Below are 20,402 nucleotides of genomic sequence, written 5' to 3' on the forward strand. Positions count from 1 at the left end.
CACTGACTGAAGATGAAGATAAGATGAAATGTGGTCACCTTCATAAGATGTTGATATTCTAGTCCACATCTAATTTTAATTTTAGTCTAAATAGTAGGGAAAGGATTGGAACCATAAACCTAAATTCACTCTTAAAACATTATTCTTAAACCTTATTTACCTGAATTGAAGACATACATTGCATTTGCTAATTCAACAGAAGGAGAACAGATATATGCTTGATTGTAGATAAATAATACAAAAAAAAGGAGCTCCTCCTTTTCTCTTTCCCAGCTTCCGTATCATCACTCCCCTTTCCTTTCAGCACCCAGAGTTCCTTTTGTTTCTATTATTCCCCCTGAGCCTAGAGCTCACTGAAACTAAAAAGACTACTGTGGTTCCTCTGAGGACAGCTGGGTGACTTGGGCCTTTGACAAATGCATTACCCTAGGTTTTATCATCTCGAGCCCCCAGCTTCCAGTATTGAACAGTTCCTGTGTATAATGCGTATATAACATCAGATCTTTATGATCTTTAATCACATTTTGAAAAGTATGGTTCCAATGAACCTAAGCAGTAGGTTTGTATTTAAGAATACGAAGAAGTGGCCGGGTGCGGTGGCTCATGCCTGTAATCCCAGCACTTTGGGAGGCTGAGGCAGGCGGATCACAAGGTCAGGAGGTCGAGACCATCCTGGCTAACACGGTGAAACCCCGTCTGTACTAAAAATACAAAACAATTAGCTGGGCATGGTGGCGGGCACCGGGAGGCTGAGGCAGGAGAATGGTGTGAACCCGGGAGGCAGAGTTTGCAGTGAGCCAAGATTGCGCCACTGCACTCCAGCCTGGGTGACAGAGCAAGACTCCGTCAAAAAAAAAAAAAAAACAAAGAAGTGATTCTTGCCTTTGTTCTAGATTAGAAGTGAAAGCATTTTACTTAGGATTTTTCCAAATGCTTTTGGAAGGCAGTGCGCAGTGGCTTATGCCTGTAATCCCAGCACCTTGGGAGGCTGAGACGAGTGGATCGCTTGACCACAGGAGTTCGAGAACACCCTGTGCAACATGGTGAAACCCCATCTCTAACAAAATGAAACAAGAAACCAAAAATTAGCTGGGCGTGGGGTCTCTTGCCTTTAGTCCTAGCTTCTTGTGGGTGACTGAGGTAGGAGAATCGCTTGAGCCTAGGAGGTGGAGGTTGCAGTGAGCCAAGATTGCGCCATTGCCCTCCAGCCTGGGTAACAGAGATCCTGTCTCAAAAAAAAATAATAATAATAATAAAAAACTTCTGGAGGAAAATATTACTTGATGAGTGGAAATGGAATCTACCCTCTGGTTTATTTCCCAACTTAGTGGGCTTTCTCTAAAATCATATGCCTAATACAAACATACATCTTGGAGATACTGCAGGTTTGGTTCCAGACAACCACAATAAATACAATAAAGTGAATGCTGCAGTAAAGCAAGTCACATGTATTTTTTGGTTTCCCAGTACATGTAAAATTTAATGTTTACACTGTACTAAGTCCACCTCACAGTGGCATTATGTTTAAAAAATGTACATATTTCAATTTAAAAATACTTCAGTTTAAAAATACCTTATTGTACGTATTTCAGTTTAAAAATAATTCAATTTAAAAATACTTTATTGCTAATACATTTTTAAAAAATGCCAGCAATCCTCTGAGACTTCAGCAAATTGTAAACTTTTTGCTGATGGAGGGTCTTGCCTTAATGTTGATGGCTATGACTGATGAGAGTGGTGGCACCTAAAGATTGGGGGGCTGTGGCAATTTCTTGAAGTAAGATAACAGTGAAGTTTGCTGCATTGATTGACTCTTCCTTTCGTGAAAGATTTCTCTGTAGCACATGATGCTGTTTAGTGGCATTTTACCCGTAGAACTTGTTTCAGAATTGCAATCAGTCCTTTTAAAGTCTGCAACTGCTTTAAGTTTATGTAATGTACTAATGTAATACGTTAAGTTTGTGTGATATTCTAAATCTTTTGCTGTCATTTCCGTCTTGTTCCCAGTATCTTTACCAGGAGTAGATTCTATCTCAAAAAACCACTTTTGCTGTAGGTTTTTTCTTTTCTTTTTATTTTTTAAAATGCTGTCTCTGGGGGCCTGCAATTTTTTTGTTAAAAAGAAAAAAAAAAAAAGAAAAAAAACCACTTCCAGCCAGACATGGTGGCTCATGCGTTTGTTCCCAACGCTTTGTGGGGCTGAGGTGGGAGGAGTTAAAGACCAGTCTGGGCAACATGGCAAGACTCTGTGTCTACAAAAAATTTAAAAATTAGCTGGGTGCAGTGGCATGCGCCTGTGGTCCCAACTACTTGGGAGGCTGAAGTTGGGAGGATTGCTTGAGCTGGGTAGGTGGAGGCTGCAGTGAGCCCTGTTTGTATCACTGCACTCCAGTGTAGGCAACGCAGTGAGACCTTGTCTCAAAAAAAGTAAAAGAGACCGGGTGCAGTGGCTCACTTCTGTAATCCCGTCACTTTGGGAGGGTGAGGCAGGTAGATCACATGAGGTCAGCAGTTCAAGACCAGCCTGGCCAACATGGTGAAACCCTGTGTGTACTAAAAATACAAAAATTAGCCGGGTGTGGTGATATGCACCTGTAATCCCAGCTGCTCGCGAGGCTGAGGCCAGATAATCACCTGAACCTGGGAGGCGGAGGTTGCAGTGAGCGAAGATTTCCCTACTGTACACCAGGCTGGGCAATAGAGTGAGACACCGTCTCCAAAAATATATATAAAATAAATAAAAGAAAGAAGCTACTTTCTTTGCTCTCTGTCAGAAGCAACTCATTCAACTTTTATCATGAGTTGCAGCAATTCAGTCACATCTTCAGGGTCCAACTTCTTATTCTAGTTTTCTTGCTGTCTTCACAACATCTGCAGTTACTTCGAAGATCCACTGAAGTCTTGAACCCCTCCAAGTATGCATGAGGCTTGGAATCCACTTCTTCCAAATTATTAATGTTGGTATTTTGACTGCCTTCCATGAACCACAAATGTTCTTAATGACATCTAGAATGGTGACTCCTTTCTGTAAGGTTTTCAATTTACTTTTGCCCAGATTGATCAGAGGAATTATTATGGCAGCTGAACCCTTATGAAATGTATTTCTTTAATAATAAGACTTGAAAGTTGAAATTACTCCTTGATTCATAGTCTGCAGACTGGATGTTGTGTTAGCAGCTATGAAAACATTAATCTTCTTATACATCATCAGAGCTCTTGGGTGACTGTGCATTGTCAATAAACAGCAATTTTCTTTTTTCTTTTTTGAGAAAAGGTCTCACTTTTGCCAAGCAGTAACATTTTGAAAGGAATCTTTTTTTCTTAGTAGTGGGTCTCAACAGTATTCTTAAAGTATTCAGTAAACCACGTAAATAGATGTACTGTCATCTAGGCTTTGTTGTTTGTTAATGCAGCACAGGCAGAATAGATTTAGCCTAACTCTAAAGGGCCCTGGGAATTCTGGAATTGTAAATGAGCGTTGGATTTTAAGTCCATCAAGTACGTTAGACCCTAACAGGAATCATCCAGTCCTTGGAAACTTTGAAGCCAGCCATTGACTTCTCTTTAGCTATGAAAGTCCTGGATGACGTCTTCCAATATTAGGCTGTTTTGTCTACATGGAAAATCTGTTATTCATTGTAGCCCTTTCCATAAATGATCTTAGCTAGATTTTCTGGATAACTTACTGCAGCTTCTACATCAGCATTTGCTGCTTCATCTTGCACTTTTATCTTATAGAGATAGCTTATTTCCTTCAATTTCATGAACTGACCTCTGCTATCTTCAAACTTTTCTTCTGCAGCCTCGTTGCCTCCCTCCGCCTTCATAGAATTGAAGAGTTAGGGCCTTGCTCTGGTTTAGGCTTTGGCTTAAGAGAATGTTGTAGCTGGTTTGATCTTCCATCTAGATCACTAAAGCTTTCTTTAGATCAGCAATAAGGCTGTTTCACTTTCTTATCATTTGTGTGTTCACTGGAGTACTTTCAGTTTCTTTCAAGCATTTTTCCTTTGCATTCATTACTTGGCTAACTGGTGCAAGAGGCCTAGCTTTTGGCCTATCTCGGCTTTTGACATGCCTTCCTCACTAAGCTTGATCATTTCTCTGTTTTGATTTAAAATGAGATATGTGCAAATCTTCCTTTCACTTGAATGCTTAGAGGCCATTAATTGGCCTAATTTCAGTGTTGTTGTGTCTCAGGGAATAGGGAGGCCCGAGGAGAGGAGGGTAACGGGGAAACATCTGGTCAGGACACACATGTTTATCTGTTAAATTTGTTGTCTTATATGGGCACAGTTCTTGGTGCCCAAAGCAATGATCATAGTAACATCAACGACTATCACCATAACAGGTAAAATAATGAGAAAAATATAAATATTATGAGAATTACCAAAATGTGATAGACACAGAATTTCCACATGCTGTTGGAAAAATAACTCTGATAGATTTGCTTGACACAGTGTTGCCACAAACCTTCAGTTTGTTCAAAACAAAACAAAAAACCCTGAACATCTGCAAAGCACTAAATGTGCCTATAAAATGCAATAAATGTGTCCATAAAAGGAAGCAGTGGTTTAACTTTTTTTATTCTTATTTTTTTGAACAATTGAAAGCTTTAAGTGGCAAAGGTAATTCATAATTTAGTCTGAAAAATCTTATGTCCATTGTTATTTTGAATAATGTAGATTTGTTTATTAGAGTTTTAGTTGAATTCTTACTTTGTACAGTTTGGAACTTGGGGCAGACAAGATTTTTCCTAGAACCTTACTATTTTCTCTAGTATGATAGTACTAGAGATAGATTTCTCAAGGAATCCTAAAGTACTAGTCATAATGTTGGGATAAAGGAGAATATGGAAGTATGATTTTAAAGTTTCTAAGATGTATTTGTTATAAGACAAAAAGACTTTATTAAGCTTTTGTTCATCTTGTGATAAAATCTTATGCTTGATTTTTAAAAATTGGTTTAACTATAAAACCACTACAATTTTCACAATCCAAGATACACTTGATAAATACAAGATAACCAAGTATTTTGTTGGTGCTCACTAGTTCTTCACACTAAGAATCTTACTGTTTTCAAACTAATTTAAAGATTATATTTTTTCGTTTGTGTTAGGAATACTTTTACAACATAACATGAAACATTTGACCAAACTTTAGGAAGATAAAATATACTTTCTTTTTATATAGCAGGCATTGCCAGTAGACCTGAGCAACAATGGTATCAGAAGTCATGGAAGTGGCAGTTTTCATGGAGCATCTGCATTTGACCCCTGCTGCCCTGTTTCTTCCTCCCGAGCCGCAATCTTTGGCCATCAGGCTGCTGCTGCACCAAGTCAACCTTTATCATCAATGGATGGCTATGGGTCAAGCATGGTTGCGCAGCCCCAGCCCCAGCCTCCTCCACAGCCCTCTCTCTCATCATGTCGACATTACATGCCACCCCCTTGTAAGTATAAACGTAATGGACACAAAATCTAGAGGCATATCAATGAAATATTTTATACTCTTTTATGAAATAACCTATAATTAATCCCAGTTCTTAAATTTTTAGTATTTACTTGGCTTAAGAGTAGGTTATGTTTTTTCCCATGTTAATATTATGAAATTGAGGTGGATTGAATGGAAGTCTTAAGGAATTTAGATTTGTTCTTTAGGATAGCTGAAGAAATGTGAAAGTTGAGTAGTATTTCTAGGCACAGTAAAGTAAATTTAAAGAATTCTCAAGCAGTTAACTGAGGCATAAGACAGAATTTCCTCACAGCAAGCTATGAGTTATAAAAGGGTTTTTATATTCATTTGATGCAGGCAATTAAAATATAACCACGGTTGGGCATGATGGCTCACTCCTGTAATCGCAGCACTTTGGGAGGCCAAGACAGGAGGATCGCTTGAGGCCAGGAGTTTGAGACCAGCCTGGGCAACATAGTGATACCTGGTTTCTATAAAAATAAAATAAAATAGAACCAGGCATGCTTTTCTAAAGAAATTGAAATTCATTAGATAGCATAAGAAATGATAAATACCCTAAGGCTGTGTAACATATTTACTATTTTGTTAGATCATAAGCTAATAATGAAATTGAAGCTTCATAAACACTTGGCTGATAAACACCAAAAATTCATGCCAGAAATGAACCAGAAAGTGAGCAAGGAAATTTGTGTTTTGGTCTGATTACCTGGCAAGGGGTAATTTTCAGTTATATATCTTCTTGGATTTTTTCTTCTACTCCAGTCATTTAAAAAAATCTGCATCCTGCAGACACGGCTGGGATCAACCCAGAATGTGTACAGTGAAACTGGTAATATATTATTTACCTTCTCAGTAATGCAACTTAAAATTTAAAGTGTAAATTGGAAAATAGATTTAGAAACAGTTTTTACGAAGCGTTGACCAATGGGCCCATTCTTTGTATGAGCACCACTGTGATGCATGGCCTATTTTGTAATACTTGATGGTATTCATTTTTAATTGATCGTCTTTTATTTGAAATTCAATATGTGTAATTTTCTGCCCTATCCTTTAAAAATAATATACTGAAGCAGTTCATGGGTAAGTTCATTCCTTTCAAAATGTCCTAATAAATGTTTTAGACTCATTTGTTACATTCTAAAACATTCAGAGTGTGCAGAGTAATATAAAATGAGAATTTAAAAGCTTCTTCGCACAGCTTACTAATCTTAATATATCAGAGGTAGCAACTGTTCTATAAAAGCTTTTAGCAATTTTCTTTGTACCTATAGGTATGTATATGTCTTACCTTTTAAAACTGGGAAATCAAACATACTCTACTTCTTGCTTTTTGTTTTTAAATTTAACAGTATATCTTGATTTTTGCTTATTAGCACATACAAATCAAGCTCATTGGTTTTTAATACTTCCATAAAGTCCATTGTATATTAAATCAGTCTTCTGTTGATGGACATTTAAGTTGTTTATGGTTGAGTTTATGTATAGTATAACTTCCTAGAAATGCGATTGCTATGTCAGAGGGATAAACTTTCAAATAAATACTATTAAGTTTCTCTCCAAGGGGCTGCATCAATTTACACACCTCATTAGGGGTGTATTAATGAGAATGAAGGTAGGAAATTTAAATTGTATTATGTTCTGTTAGAGACATTTTGATGACTTTGTTTTGGGCTTCTTTTCCTGAAGGAGTGTCTGTATTCTCTCCCCAACTTGCCCATGCTTTTAAAAAACATTTCCTGTATGCTTTAGTTCACTCGTGAAACATGTGGTTCTTAAACCTTTTTCATCCAGAATGAACTGGGGGAGACAGTATGGTGTAGTAGAGCGCTAGCTTTGGAATTGGATAGATTTGAGTTGACCTCCCAGCTTTCACTAATTAGCTTAATGACTTTGGATAAGTTATTTAGTCTCTCTGTCCTTACATTCTTCACACTTGTAAAATGGGAATAATTTCTATTGGCTATAAATTGTGATACCTGGATCCAAATGAATAGTTTGCTGTTTCATAAGTACATTTATATGTATAACAACAATACTTGTGCAATAGGAATATGTCTCTCCTTGCTTTTGAAAGGTTTATGGTCTTGATGAAGTGATAAAAGAACTGTACTTGAAATGCTATTATTTAAAAGTTTTGCTATCTTATTAATAAGATGTATTGAGAGGATATGTAAGGCCTGGTTTGGTAGTATGAACATGTATTTCCCGCTACTTGGGAGGCTGCTGAGGCAGGGAGATTGCTTGAGCTCAGGAGTTCAAGGTTGCAGTGTGCTGTTATCACACCTGTGAATAATCCTTGTACTCCTGTCTGGACAACATAGTGAGAACCTGTCTCTTAAAAAAAAAAAAAAAAAAAAAGACCAGGCACGGTGGCTCACGCCTGTAATCCCAGCACTTGTGGGGAGGCCGAGGCGGGTGAATCACCAGAGGTCAGGAGTTCGAACCCACTCTGGCCAACCTGGCGAAACCCTGTCTCTACTAAAAATACAAAAATTAGCTGGGCGTGGTGGCGGGCGCCTGTAATCCCGTCTACTCAGGAGACTGAGGCAAGAGAATTGCTTGAACTCGGGAGACAGAGGTTGCAGTGAGCTGAGATGGCACCACTGCACTCCAGCCTGGGAGACAGAGCGAGTCTCTGTCTCAAAAGAAAAAAAAAAAAAGAGAGAGAGAGAGAGGTACAGGTAAGGCTACTTATGATTAATCATAAAGCAAATGGTCTACACTGTAAAGCAAAGCAAATGGTCTACACTGTAAAGCTATAGGAATGTAGTGAGTAAATGTTGGAACAAATCATAATACTACATCTGCAAGTGATATGTTGAATGTCTAGGAAACAATATCAAGACTTTTTGTTTTTTTAAACTGTTGGGAACACAAATAGAGGAAGGGAAAGGGTTTTTGGGAATGTAGACTATGTCATTCTTAAAATGATCAGCAACCTGTTTTGTTTAGATAAACAGTGAATTAAAGTGATGTGTTAAGAGTAGTTAAATAAATGGACTCATTCTGAAACAGAACTTCTTGTTTTGTAATATTTGTGAATATTGTCTTGCATAATGATTACACAAATATAACACTTTGAAACTAGAAAAAATGCTGTGAATTTGAGAAAGGTTAGTTAACAATCATAAACATAGTATATTCATTTTTTATGATTAAGAGCTACTGAGCTTTGTGCCTTCTCAAAGAGTAAAGCATTGATTTGAAAACTGTTCGAAAATTGGTTTAAAAATTTGTCTTGCAACTTTTAAAAATTAGATTTGTTGAAAGTTTCCTTTAAGTACATACAAACAAGGCATACTTTAAAAATATAGTTGAGTTGTGGTTACCTAACTTCTGCCGTTGCTGAATGAATCAAAAGCATTAAAAATTGAAAACTCTTCTGTAATGAAACTAGAGAATGGCTGTTGCTGTATATCAGACTTCCAGGAACATCTTCCAATAAAATGAAATTTGGATTGAAATCTAAGGAAACAAACTTTTTTTTTTTTTTTTACATGTCAAGTAGATGCACATCTCTAAGAGTAAGGAAGATGTGTATTCCTCAGAGGGATTTTTCAACAGTCACTTTGAAACATAAAGATGTAAAATGAAGAAATGCGAGGAACCATCTTATTAAGGACTTTATGTCCATATTTATTGGGAAACAAATATGCCTCCTTCATCTTAATGTAGCACAGGGATGATAACATGGGGTAGGGAGAGAGAGAGAGAGAGACAGTTTGGAAAAATGTTTACACCCTATTATGACAGAGCTTCCATATATGCAAAGAATACTTACAAGTCAATAAGAAAAAGGTGAATAATACAATAGGCTAAGCATGTAAATAGATAATTCTGAGAAGAAATACAAGTGGTCAAGAAATAAAAGATTTTTCTCAGATTGGCATTTATTTTAAAAATTTAGTGATAGTGAGCTGGGTGCAGTAGCTCACGCCTGTAATCCCAGCACTTTGGGAGGCCAAGGCGGGCGGATCACCTGAGGTCAGAAGTTTGAGACCAGCCTGACCAACATAGAGAAACCCCATCTCTACTAAAATACAAAAAAAATTTTGTATAGGGATGGTGGCGCATCCCTATAATTCCAGCTACTTGGGAGGCTGAGGAGAATCGCTTGAACCTGGGAGGCGGAGGTTGCACTGAGCCGAGATTGCACCATTGCACTCCAGCCTGGGCAACAAGAGTGAAACTCCATCTCAAAAAAAAAAAATTTCGTGGTAGTGTGGGGGTAATCAGGCCTTCATGTGTACTCCTATTTTTTTTTTTTTTGAGATAGAATCTCACTCTGTTGCCCAGGCTGGGGTGCAGTGGCATGTTCTCGGCTCACTGCAACCTCTACCTCCTAGATTCAAGCAATTCTCCTGCCTTGGCCTCCTGAGTAGCTGGGATTACAGGTGTGCATCACCACGCTTAGCTAATTTTTGTATTTTTGGTAGAGACGGGCCTTCGCCATGTTGGCCAGGCTGATCTTGAACTCCTGGCTTCAGGTGATTCTGCCCACCTTGGCTTCCCAAAATGCTGGGATTACAGGTGTGAGCCACCGTGCCCGGCCCTTCCTGTGTACTCTTGATGGAAATATTAATTATGGCAACCTTTTGGAAAGGGTATTTTATCAACTGGCATCTAAATTTATTTTTTTCTTTCTGTCCCACAACTACTTACAGCAATTTATGCTACAGAAATGATCTCTATGTATGTGTGTATACATGTATATAAATGAAAGAGTGAGTGCAGGAGGGACCACATACACAGATATTTATCATAGCATTTGGGTTTCTTTTTTATCAGTGGGGATTTTGTCAGTACATTTTGGTATATTCATATAATAGAATGTTGTGAAACTGTGAGTGAAGTTAAATTATAATATATATTGACATAAGATATCCAAGATTATTCTAAGAAGGGAGCAAGTTGCTTGAGCAGTTGCTTGAATACTTGATAAAGTATTCATAAAAATATCTACTAATATCTTTAAAAGTACAATAGGAATGTATAATAGCAATATATGTTCAACTGCATGGTGCCTGTGTAACATACTTGAAATATTTTTCTTGCAGATGCCTCTTTGACAAGGCCACTTCATCATCAAGCTTCTGCCTGCCCGCATTCTCATGGAAATCCCCCTCCTCAGACTCAGCCTCCACCTCAAGTGGATTATGTTATTCCTCATCCCGTACATGCTTTCCATTCTCAAATATCTTCTCATGCAACATCTCATCCTGTGGCACCCCCACCACCAACTCACTTAGCCAGTACAGCTGCACCAATCCCTCAGCATCTTCCTCCTACACACCAGCCAATATCGCACCATATTCCAGCCACCGCACCTCCAGCACAGCGACTGCATCCTCATGAAGTGATGCAGAGGATGGAAGTTCAAAGGAGGAGGATGATGCAGCATCCAACGTATGTTTTACATTTTTAAAAAGAAAGTCAAGCTTGCTTTTTCTTCTACTTCCATTGGTCTTTACAACTCTGAAATCTAACTAGGCATGGTGGCATGCACTTGTAGTCACAGCTGCTTGGGAGGCTGAGCCAGGAAGGTTGCTTGAGCCCAGGAGTTTGAGTCCATGTGGGCAACACAGTAAAATACTGTTTTTTGTTGTTGTTTTCTTTTTTTAAAAAAAGAACAAACAACAACAACAACCAAAAAAAAAACACCACGAAGTCTTTAGAAATAATGTAACTTGTAACTATAAGTTGGGTGAGGCTCATGCCTGTAATCCCCAGTTGCTCAGGAGGCTGAGGCAGGAGGATAATTTGAGCCCAGGAGGTCAAAGCTGAGCTATGACTGTGTCACTGCACTCTAGCTTAGGTGATAGAGCAAGACCTTGTCTCCTTTAACAACAATAGAAAACAAAAGATAGGTGGCTGCAGTGACTCACACCTGTAATTCCAACACTTTGGGAGGGCAAGGCAGGAGGATCACATGAGCCCAGGAGTTTGAGACCAGCTTGGGCATAAGGAGACCTCGTCTCTACAAAAAAAAGAAAGTAGCTGGGCGTAGTGGCATACTACTGTGGTCTCAGCTACTCGGTAAGCTGAGATGAGAGGATCGCCTGAGCCCAGGGGGTCAAGGCTGGAGTGCAGTGGTGTGACCATAGTTCACTGTGTCCTTGAACTCCTGTGCTTAAATGATCCTCCCATGATCATGCCACTGCACTGCAGCCTGGGTGACATAGCAAGACCCTATCTCTCCCTCTCTCCCCAAAAAAGTAACTATACTAAATCCTTATATTAAATCAATAAGAAATTGATTCTTTGCTAACCAGAATCTTCCCCTGCCTTTTCCTAAATTGTATGTGTTGAAAAAGCAAGTTTATACCAGATTATTTAGTAAAATCTGACCAGTTTTACCATGTGACCCAGGGTGATTTCTTTATGCAAACCAATTTTAAAAAATATCCAGACTAGTCTGATGCGAACTAATATTTTGTCTGTTTCTGCAATATCGCATAGTAAAAATCAGTGTTAAAATTGATGATTCTGAGGAACAAGAGCTAAAGATATCAAAGATTTGAATGTTACTAACCAGAGGGAAGAAAAGTATTAATAGAATTTTCAAAACCTGACAGTGAAAATACTGTACTTCAAATTTATGAAAAATACTGTACTTCAAATTTATGAAACTTTTTTTTTTCTTTTGAGTATTCAGGATCTGATTTTCATATTCAGAGCAGCAAACTCTATTGGTCTAATTCTGCTTACTGATTTTTGTAAACAAAATTTTATTGGAAAACAGCTGCAGTTTTTCAGTTACAAACAAACTGAAAAAGTGTCTGTTGTTTGTGGCTGTTTCCACACTACAAAGACTGAGTAGTTACAACAGAGAACGTATGGCCTGTAGAGCTGAAAAAATTTCCTGTTTTATCCTTCACATAACCTGTTTTCCAAACTCTTGATCTAATTAATGATCCAGCTCTTGTGTAACTTTTTGCTTTAATTCTGTCATTTAAGATTATATCCCAAATCTCTGGCTGTTGCTGCCTTTTATGTAGAAAATTGCCAGTTTAAGAGTCTTATCCTCCAGTAACTGGCAAAATGTTGTTTAGAATAAACATGCAAAATCTGCAAATGTGTTAAAAACTAATATAAAATAATTAGACTATAAAAATGAATCTTAGCTGGGCATGGTGTCAGACATCTGTAATCCTAGCTACTCAGGTGGCTGAGGTGGGAGGCTCACTTAAGCCCAGGAGTTCAGGGTTACACTGAGCTATCCGGGAGCAAGATTCTGCCTCTTAAAATAAATAAATAAATAAATAAATAAACAAACAAAAAGTGAATCCCTGAAACTAAGTTGGTTTTAGTGTCTTTTGTTAACTGACTTTAGGAAGAGAAATTATAGTAAACTGGGATGCAGAATAAAAAGTATGAATGGAGGTTGGGTACGGTGACTCTCGCCTGTAATCCCAGCACTTTGGGAGGCTGAGGTGAGCGGATCACAAGGTCAAGAGATGAGACCAGCCTGGCCAACATGGTGAAACCCCACCTCTACTAAAAATACAAAAATTAGCTGGGTGTGGTGGCACGCGCCTATAGGCCCAGCTACTCAGGAGGCTGAGGCAGGAGAATCCCTTGAACCTGGGAGGCAGAGGTTGCAGTGAGCCCAGATCGTCACTGCACTCCAGCCTGGTGACAGAGCTAGACTTCCTCTCAAAAAAAAAAAAAAAAAAAAGTATGATTGGAGCTAAATATAAGTTTCCTAGGTGTGTTAACACTCATTATATGTGTTTTGAAAAAAAAATGCGTAAGGTTAACATTTTTTTCTCTTAAACTTTCATCCATTAAAATAGTTGAATGTCTTTGCAATATAAGAGTAAATGAAGCAAAATTAAGGTTTCAATTTGTCCTGCTTTAATGTTTATATAAAATAATTTATTTGTGCCTGCAATGTTTGCCTGGGGTATTTAATTTTTAAAAGTTTTATTTCTATTCCTATTCTCCTATTTAAAATATCTCTTGTAAAGAAAGTGTACAAGATAATGTTAAAATTACCTTTTTCCTTGTATGATATTTGAATTGGAAGCACTGGAATAAATGAACAATTAGAATTTGTGGAGGAGGTGATGGTTTCTTGATTTCTTAATAATTAAATAATTTTATATATTTTTATAAGGTATTGTTATAAAATTTATTTTATGACTGTAGATGTTTATAGTATTTATACTAGGGGTTTTTTCTGCATTAAGAAAAGAAATAACCAATTATTCAATTATTTCCAGTGGTCTTTTTGTGTTCTGTGTTTCCAGGCGGGCACATGAACGCCCCCCACCCCATCCACATAGGATGCACCCAAACTATGGTCATGGGCATCATATTCATGTGCCTCAGACTATGTCCTCACATCCTCGACAGGCTCCAGAGAGGTCTGCCTGGTCAGTATCTTGTTTAATTTCAAAACAATGCTTCACAGCTTGTGGCAAAACTATTGGAAGAGATGCCTTGTGATTGATTGCTTTGCAGAAGGGTGATGTGGAGAAACCTAATCCCCAGTTTAACTGTGAGACACTGCCTCTGGGCAGATAGTGGTTTGGAGAGGAAAGAATAGGAGCTGCGGCAGGGAACCATATCAAGCAGGAGTAGAACATTTTTTTTTAGGTGTTATTTTATGTGTATTGACAAATAATAATTGTATATATTTTGGAGGTACAACATAATATTTCAATACATGTATACATTGTGGAGTGATCAAATCAGGCTAATGGCATATTTATCACCTCAAATATTGATCATTTCTTTATGGTGAGAAGATTTAAAATCTTCTCTTGTCGCAGTTTTGAAATATACGGTACATTATTCTTCACTGTAGTCACCATGCTGTACAGTAGAATATCAGAACTTACACCTCCTAGCTGAAGCTTTGTACACATTGACCAGCATCTCCCCTTTCCTCATCCACGACCCCCCACCACCTCCCCAGCCTCTGGTAAACAACATGCTACTCTCTCCTGTGAGTTTAGGTTTTTTAGAGTTCCCATGTAAGTAAGAGGAGTAGACCTTTTTTCCTGTTTTTCAGGGGTACCACCAAAGTTAACTCCCTAGACTGATCCTACTTTTCACATCTTCTTTATCTGACCCCCACCTTTGTACTCCGATTTGCTCCACCACCCTCACCTGCCATTGACAAGGGAAATTCAGCCTTCATTCCAGTTTTTTGTGGTCTTTCCTTGATAAATGAGGGCAGATTTTCATTAAATTTTTTTTCTGAATCCATTGTGTGTGGGCATTCATTGAGATCTTGAACCACAATGAATTTGAGGCAGAACATAAAATGAGAATAAATAAATGAAGATTTAGCATTTAACAGTTTTACCCCTTCTAAAATTTTGTTTGCCCTTCTTTTATAAGGTGTAGAAGAGTTTGCTATTCTAATTGTCCTTAATGTCAACAACCAAGAGATGATATCTAACAAACAAAAACCCAGAAAACATCTGTAACATTCAGATACACCAAAAAAGTAAATTCTGTGCTGTATGCTCCTCAAGTAGAATCAGGCTTTTAACTTGGAAGGGACCTTTGTAGCCATATGTTTCCTTCCTTTGTAAGATGTGAAACCAAGTACAAATGCTTTGCTCCTCATTATCACAAAATTTAAGTTTTTTGAGTTTTCAGTTCTAAAATACATTTGAAATTATTAGTTAAATATTTTGGGCTAACTTATCTTTCCTCAGCTTTGTAAGTTAAGAAACCTTAGATTACTTTTTTAAGTGTAAACATAACTCCCCATGTCTGTTGATAAAAAAAGAAACCCTAAGGAGGATTAAACTGTTCTCATCCTTTTGTCAGGGAACTGGGAATTGAAGCTGGAGTGACTGCAGCTACTTACACACCTGGTGCATTGCATCCTCATTTGGCCCATTATCACGCACCTCCTCGACTTCATCACTTACAATTAGGAGCTCTTCCTTTAATGGTAAAATGGAAACTTTTCAAAATTTTGACATGTTCTAAAAGTTCATTTTCTAATTATTTTATTGGAAATATTTTACTATATTAGTTATAGGTGTTTTAATAGAATTTGAGAGTAATCTTGTTAGCTAAAAATTGTGCTATAAAAAGGTATTAGATGTATTAAAATCTGTGTGTATAATTTGCATCATAAAATGTACTCTTAATGTACAAAATGACAGAAAAGTGTGGGATTTTTTTTGTATACCAAGGCACTCTTAATCCACTGTCAGGAGAATACTGTGCTTCAGTTATTTTGCCATAAGTGGTAATAGATCCATTCTGATGCAGTCATACGTTTCTTTTTTCTCTCTTCTTTTTTTTTTTTTTTGTTTTTCATCAGAGTCTCAATCTGTCACCTAGGCTGGAGTACAGTAGTATGATCTCAGCTCACTGCAACCTCCACCTCCTGGGTTCAAGTGATTGTCCTGCCTCAGCCTCCCAAGTAGCTGGGATTACAGGCACATGCCAGTATGCCTGGCTAATTTTTGTATTTTTAATAGAGATGGGGTTTCACCATTTGGCCAGGCTGGTCTCAAACTCCTGACCTCAAGTCATCTGCCCACCACGGCCTCCCAAAGTGCTGGGATTACAGGCTTGAGCCAGGGCACCCAGCCTGATTTTCTAATCTGCAGAAAGATTATACTAATTCTTTACATCTGATTTAAGCAGGTTCAGATTTTGTAAAGTAAGTGCTAAAGAACAAGTTCAACAAAACATACATTGCGTTTGCTATTTGTATTACATACTTGTTATATAAGTGGTACAGAAAAGGGAATAGTTTTGTGTTGTTGTGGGTAGAGGCACTGCAGGGAAGCTTTCAGAGAAGCTTTCTGGTACATGTGACTTCTAAGCAGACTGGATTTTGGAATGGTGCTCTTGCAGAGGTTACAGCATGTAAAGTTGTAGCAAATAGCACAAGCACTGGGAACTCCAAGTAAGCTGGTGTTTCTCATTTTAGGAGTGAGGTCAGGCAGCAGTGAGAAATAAAACTGTTCTACCAAGAAATTGGAACTCAGAAACCATTGAAGGGGAAATGTCCTGATCAGATTTATGATTTTAGAGTCATTTAATCAGATTATAGTTAGATCACCTCCTCAGTTATGTGGAAAAATAGATTTAAATGTGGGAAACCAGGTAGGACATTATAGTAGAAGAGGTAAATATTGATGAATGCCTGAATGAAAGCAATCGTAGTTGGCGTAAAAATGATGAGACACATTTGAGAGATATTCAGGGTTTGGGTGAAGGGGCTAGGTGAATTAGGTCTTGGATGTACTAAATCTAAATCAAAGTTGAATGTCCAATAGGAAGTTAAGCTTATGGTCTGGATTTCCAAAGATATTTGGGTTAAAGATATGTTTTGATCTCTCAGTATATGGAGGTAATGAATCCATGGAAGAGGATTAGGTTTTCAGGAAAAATGTGCAGAGTGACAAGAGGGTGAAAAAACCTTAGAGAAGGACAATACTGTATTTAAATGATAATACTATGCCTCGCACAAAGGATTCTGAGAACTGGCTTGAAAAGTTGAGAAACAAAGTTAAAATAATATCAGAAAGTACAGTACCCTTGAAATATCCGAAAGTAAAAGTACCCTTGAACAATGTGGAGGTTGGGGTGCTGACCCTCCTCACAGTTGAAAATCAGAGTATAACTTTTGAGTTCCTAAAACCTTAACTGCTAATAGTCTATTGTTGATCGGAAGCCTTACTGCTAAAATAAACAGTTGATCAACACATATTTTGTATGTTATACGTACTTGATAATCTACAATAGATAGTGATAGTTTACAATAAAGTAGAGAAAAAATGTTAAGAAAATTATAAGGAGGGGAAAATATATTTACTCTTCATTAAGTGAAAGTGGATCATTATAAAGGTCTCCATCCTCATTGTCTTCATGCATTTGGCATTAGAATGGTTATTGGTGTTTTGTGTCAGAATGGTTCAGTAATGGTGAGTGATGTAGATGGGGCACCACTTAGGTTACGGACAGTAAGGAAGTGAAAACATGGAGACAGGGAATATAGACTTCTTGCCTTATAAGCTTGGCTGTGAAGGGAAAGTGAAGGAAAGCCCTGTTTGGTTGGCAATAATTCCAGGATTAGTAGAGAATTTAGGTTTGGAGAAACTTAAGGTATTTTTAGGTTTAAGACAGAAAACCATTAGAGAGGAATTGTTTGAAGATATTGAAGGGAGGCTTGGTGGGGAGTAGTTAAGTAAGCATGACCCAGGGTGAACAGGTGAAGGCAGGAGCAGGTGGTGAGGATTGAAGTTGAATAGGAGAAAAGCTTATCCATAAAGGCTGGAGGAACGAGACTAGGGAGGAGAGGCTTTTCAGGGTAAGTGAAGATTTAGATAATTTGGGATGCAGGATTTCCTTTCTGATTTCTTTGGAGATGTTTAGGAGGTTGGGTTATCTGCTGAGTAGTAATGATCTTGGTTATAAGAGAAGTTGTAAATAATTTAAGTAATACACTATTGAAGGTTAAAAGTTATTGCTTACTTATTTTAAATTGTTTTCCACTTACGAAGTGTCTGTTAAAGCTATTAATTCTGCTTAAAGTATGTTGTGATTCATTGTAGGCTAATTAAAAAGTAGTGTTGGAGATTTATTTTTAAAGATGGAAGAATGGTGCTGTATCTCAGAATTGCCCTTTCCTAATACTCTCAATATGCATGGCAGTTATGATCTATACAGTTACTGCAAACACTGAGTTAGCAAATATGGGACCCTTGCAAGCCTCTGTTCACAACTAATCAGTGTATAACCTTTTTTTATGCCTGTTTCTGCTTAAAGACAACTTAAAAAATATTGTAGAATCGTTAACATTGAACTTATAGCCAACAACACTGTAACTCATACCTGAATGAAACGTATTCTCTCCATAAGGTGTATCACAGCCTTCTTTGCTTAGGAACACTAGACAGCACTTAAGCTTTATGCTTGGGTGCCATTTTAAACAACACAGTTACCAACAAAATGTACAAAACTGAAAAACATGGCACTAAACAGACTGCAAACAAGACACTGGTTTATAGTAGGAGCTCAAATACGGCAGAGCCCTGTTCTACCTCAGCTGAGAACAGAGTTGCATGTTGGGCAACTCCAATTTTTTGCCTCCGGGCATATCCACAAATGACTCTAAAAGCACAAGTATTGATTATGGGGTTACAAGTAAATTTTAGCCTGTGGGTCAGTTGACACATACATAATCCATAAATAATGAAGATCGACTATACCTAACAAAAAATTAGAAAACAGTGTTAAAACTTTCCCTAATACAATCAAGCAAAAAAGGCATAGGGTACTTTGGCTGTTAGGAAGCTTAACAGAAGTGAAGTAAAAAACTTATCTTGAAGTGAAATTTTGTTGGAAAATTGTGTACATTTTTTGTTGTTGTTTTAACAAAGCTCTCTGAAATTGACAGGATCTTAAGACAATTTTACTCTTTTCAAGTTTGAGCTACTAAGAGCATCAGGCTTAAGTTTGGGCATTTTGGAGAGTTAGGTTATACTTTAAGGTTATAAACCTGTTACAGAATGCTTAGTTGGAGTTATGTATTCTTATTGAAGTTGAAATTTATGAGCAGTTGAATTGAAAACATTGAAGGTCTTGAATTATTCAATGTTAACAGTAAATCACAAGTCTATTCTTAATTGATTTAGCCTATCTCTTCTGTTGAAATAGGTTCCTGATATGGCAGGTTATCCTCATATCCGTTACATTTCATCAGGATTGGATGGAACATCATTCAGAGGTCCTTTCAGGGGCAATTTTGAGGTATGTAATAAAATAAATGAATATGTTTGTTGTAGTATCTTTAATGCAGAGAGAGGATATATACACTATTATACACAATTGTGTAGGACTGCTACAGTGACTGGGAATCACAAGGCAGTAAAATATGTGATTTTCTGATGTTGCTTCTGGGAGTTCCAGAAATATTTGTAAGTAATATTAATCTTAGGGTCAAAAGTTACCCAAGTATTTAAAGATGAGTCAATGAAAATAATATAGAAGAATATAAAAATGTATTAATATAAATGTCAGATAAATAACTATACCATTAAATGTGATAGGGAACCTAATGTTTTTGACTCAGCTAAATTTTTAGAGAAATTGGTAGAGAAAAAAAAACCTAAGTAATTCCCTTTGTAGCTAAATGTCTTGTTTGAATTTTCAGGAAGAACAAATTATTCAAATGTGATTTAAAGTTTGGTTGTGGGTTTTTTTGTTTGTTGTTTGGTTGGTTTTTTTTTAGACGGAGTCTTGCTCTGTCACCCAGACTGAAGTGAGTTGCGCAATCTCAGCTCACTGCAACCTCTGCCTTCTGGGTTCAGGCAGTTCTCCTGCCTCAGCCTCCTGAGTAGCTGGGATTACAGGCGCCCGCCACCACAGCCGGCTAATTTTTGTATTTTTAGTAGAGACAGGGTTTCGCCATGTTGGCCAGGCTGCTCTCGAACTCCTGACCGCAAGTGATCCACCCACCTTGGCCCCCCAAAGTACTGGGATTACAGGTGCAAGCCACTGCACCCGGCCCCTGTTGTGTTTTTTTAATGTCAGTTTGGAAGTTGGAGTCAGTGTGACTTAGAACTATTGTTGATTTGGTTCCTTAATTTACTAGAATGATTTCATCTTCTCCATGCATACATACATACTGACTCATGTAGTACCATGTGGTAACATTGTTGTAATTTATAAAGATAACTTTTGCTGTACCATTTCAGTTGGCTGAGGAAAACATTATAAACAACCATTTGCCTTACTGTGTATGAGAAACATTAAGCCAGGCATGGTGGCTCACACCTGCAATCTCAGCACTTTGGGAGGCCGATGTGGGAGGATCACTTGAAGCCAGGAGTTTGAGACCAGCCTGGACAACATATAAACTTTTATATATATACTTAAATATAAGTATATAAATAACCAGTTGTCATATGTAAGTTTTTTTGAACACTGTATTTATATTGCAAG

General features: G+C 37.6%; 1 protein-coding gene across 5 annotated transcripts in view; it reads left to right on the top strand.

The window, feature by feature from the left end:
• RNF111 (ring finger protein 111) overlaps positions 1-20,402 on the top strand; it is a 117,345-nt gene that overhangs the window by 90,819 nt on the left and 6,124 nt on the right. For 3 of the 5 annotated variants that reach the window (XM_011983188.1, XM_011983185.1, XM_011983187.1), the window contains 5 exons: positions 5,190-5,448; positions 10,529-10,877; positions 13,724-13,849; positions 15,261-15,387; positions 19,116-19,208. In XM_011983188.1, the coding sequence (XP_011838578.1) occupies positions 5,190-5,448; positions 10,529-10,877; positions 13,724-13,849; positions 15,261-15,387; positions 19,116-19,208 (954 nt within the window). Of the gene's footprint in view, positions 1-5,189; positions 5,449-10,528; positions 10,878-13,696; positions 13,850-15,260; positions 15,388-19,115; positions 19,209-20,402 lie in introns of all 5 variants that reach the window. The other 2 variants (XM_011983189.1, XM_011983186.1) reach the window with 2 other exon arrangements.

The sequence above is a fragment of the Mandrillus leucophaeus genome, unplaced genomic scaffold, assembly GCF_000951045.1.
Source record: "Mandrillus leucophaeus isolate KB7577 unplaced genomic scaffold, Mleu.le_1.0 Scaffold247, whole genome shotgun sequence".
NCBI lineage: Eukaryota > Metazoa > Chordata > Mammalia > Primates > Cercopithecidae > Mandrillus > Mandrillus leucophaeus.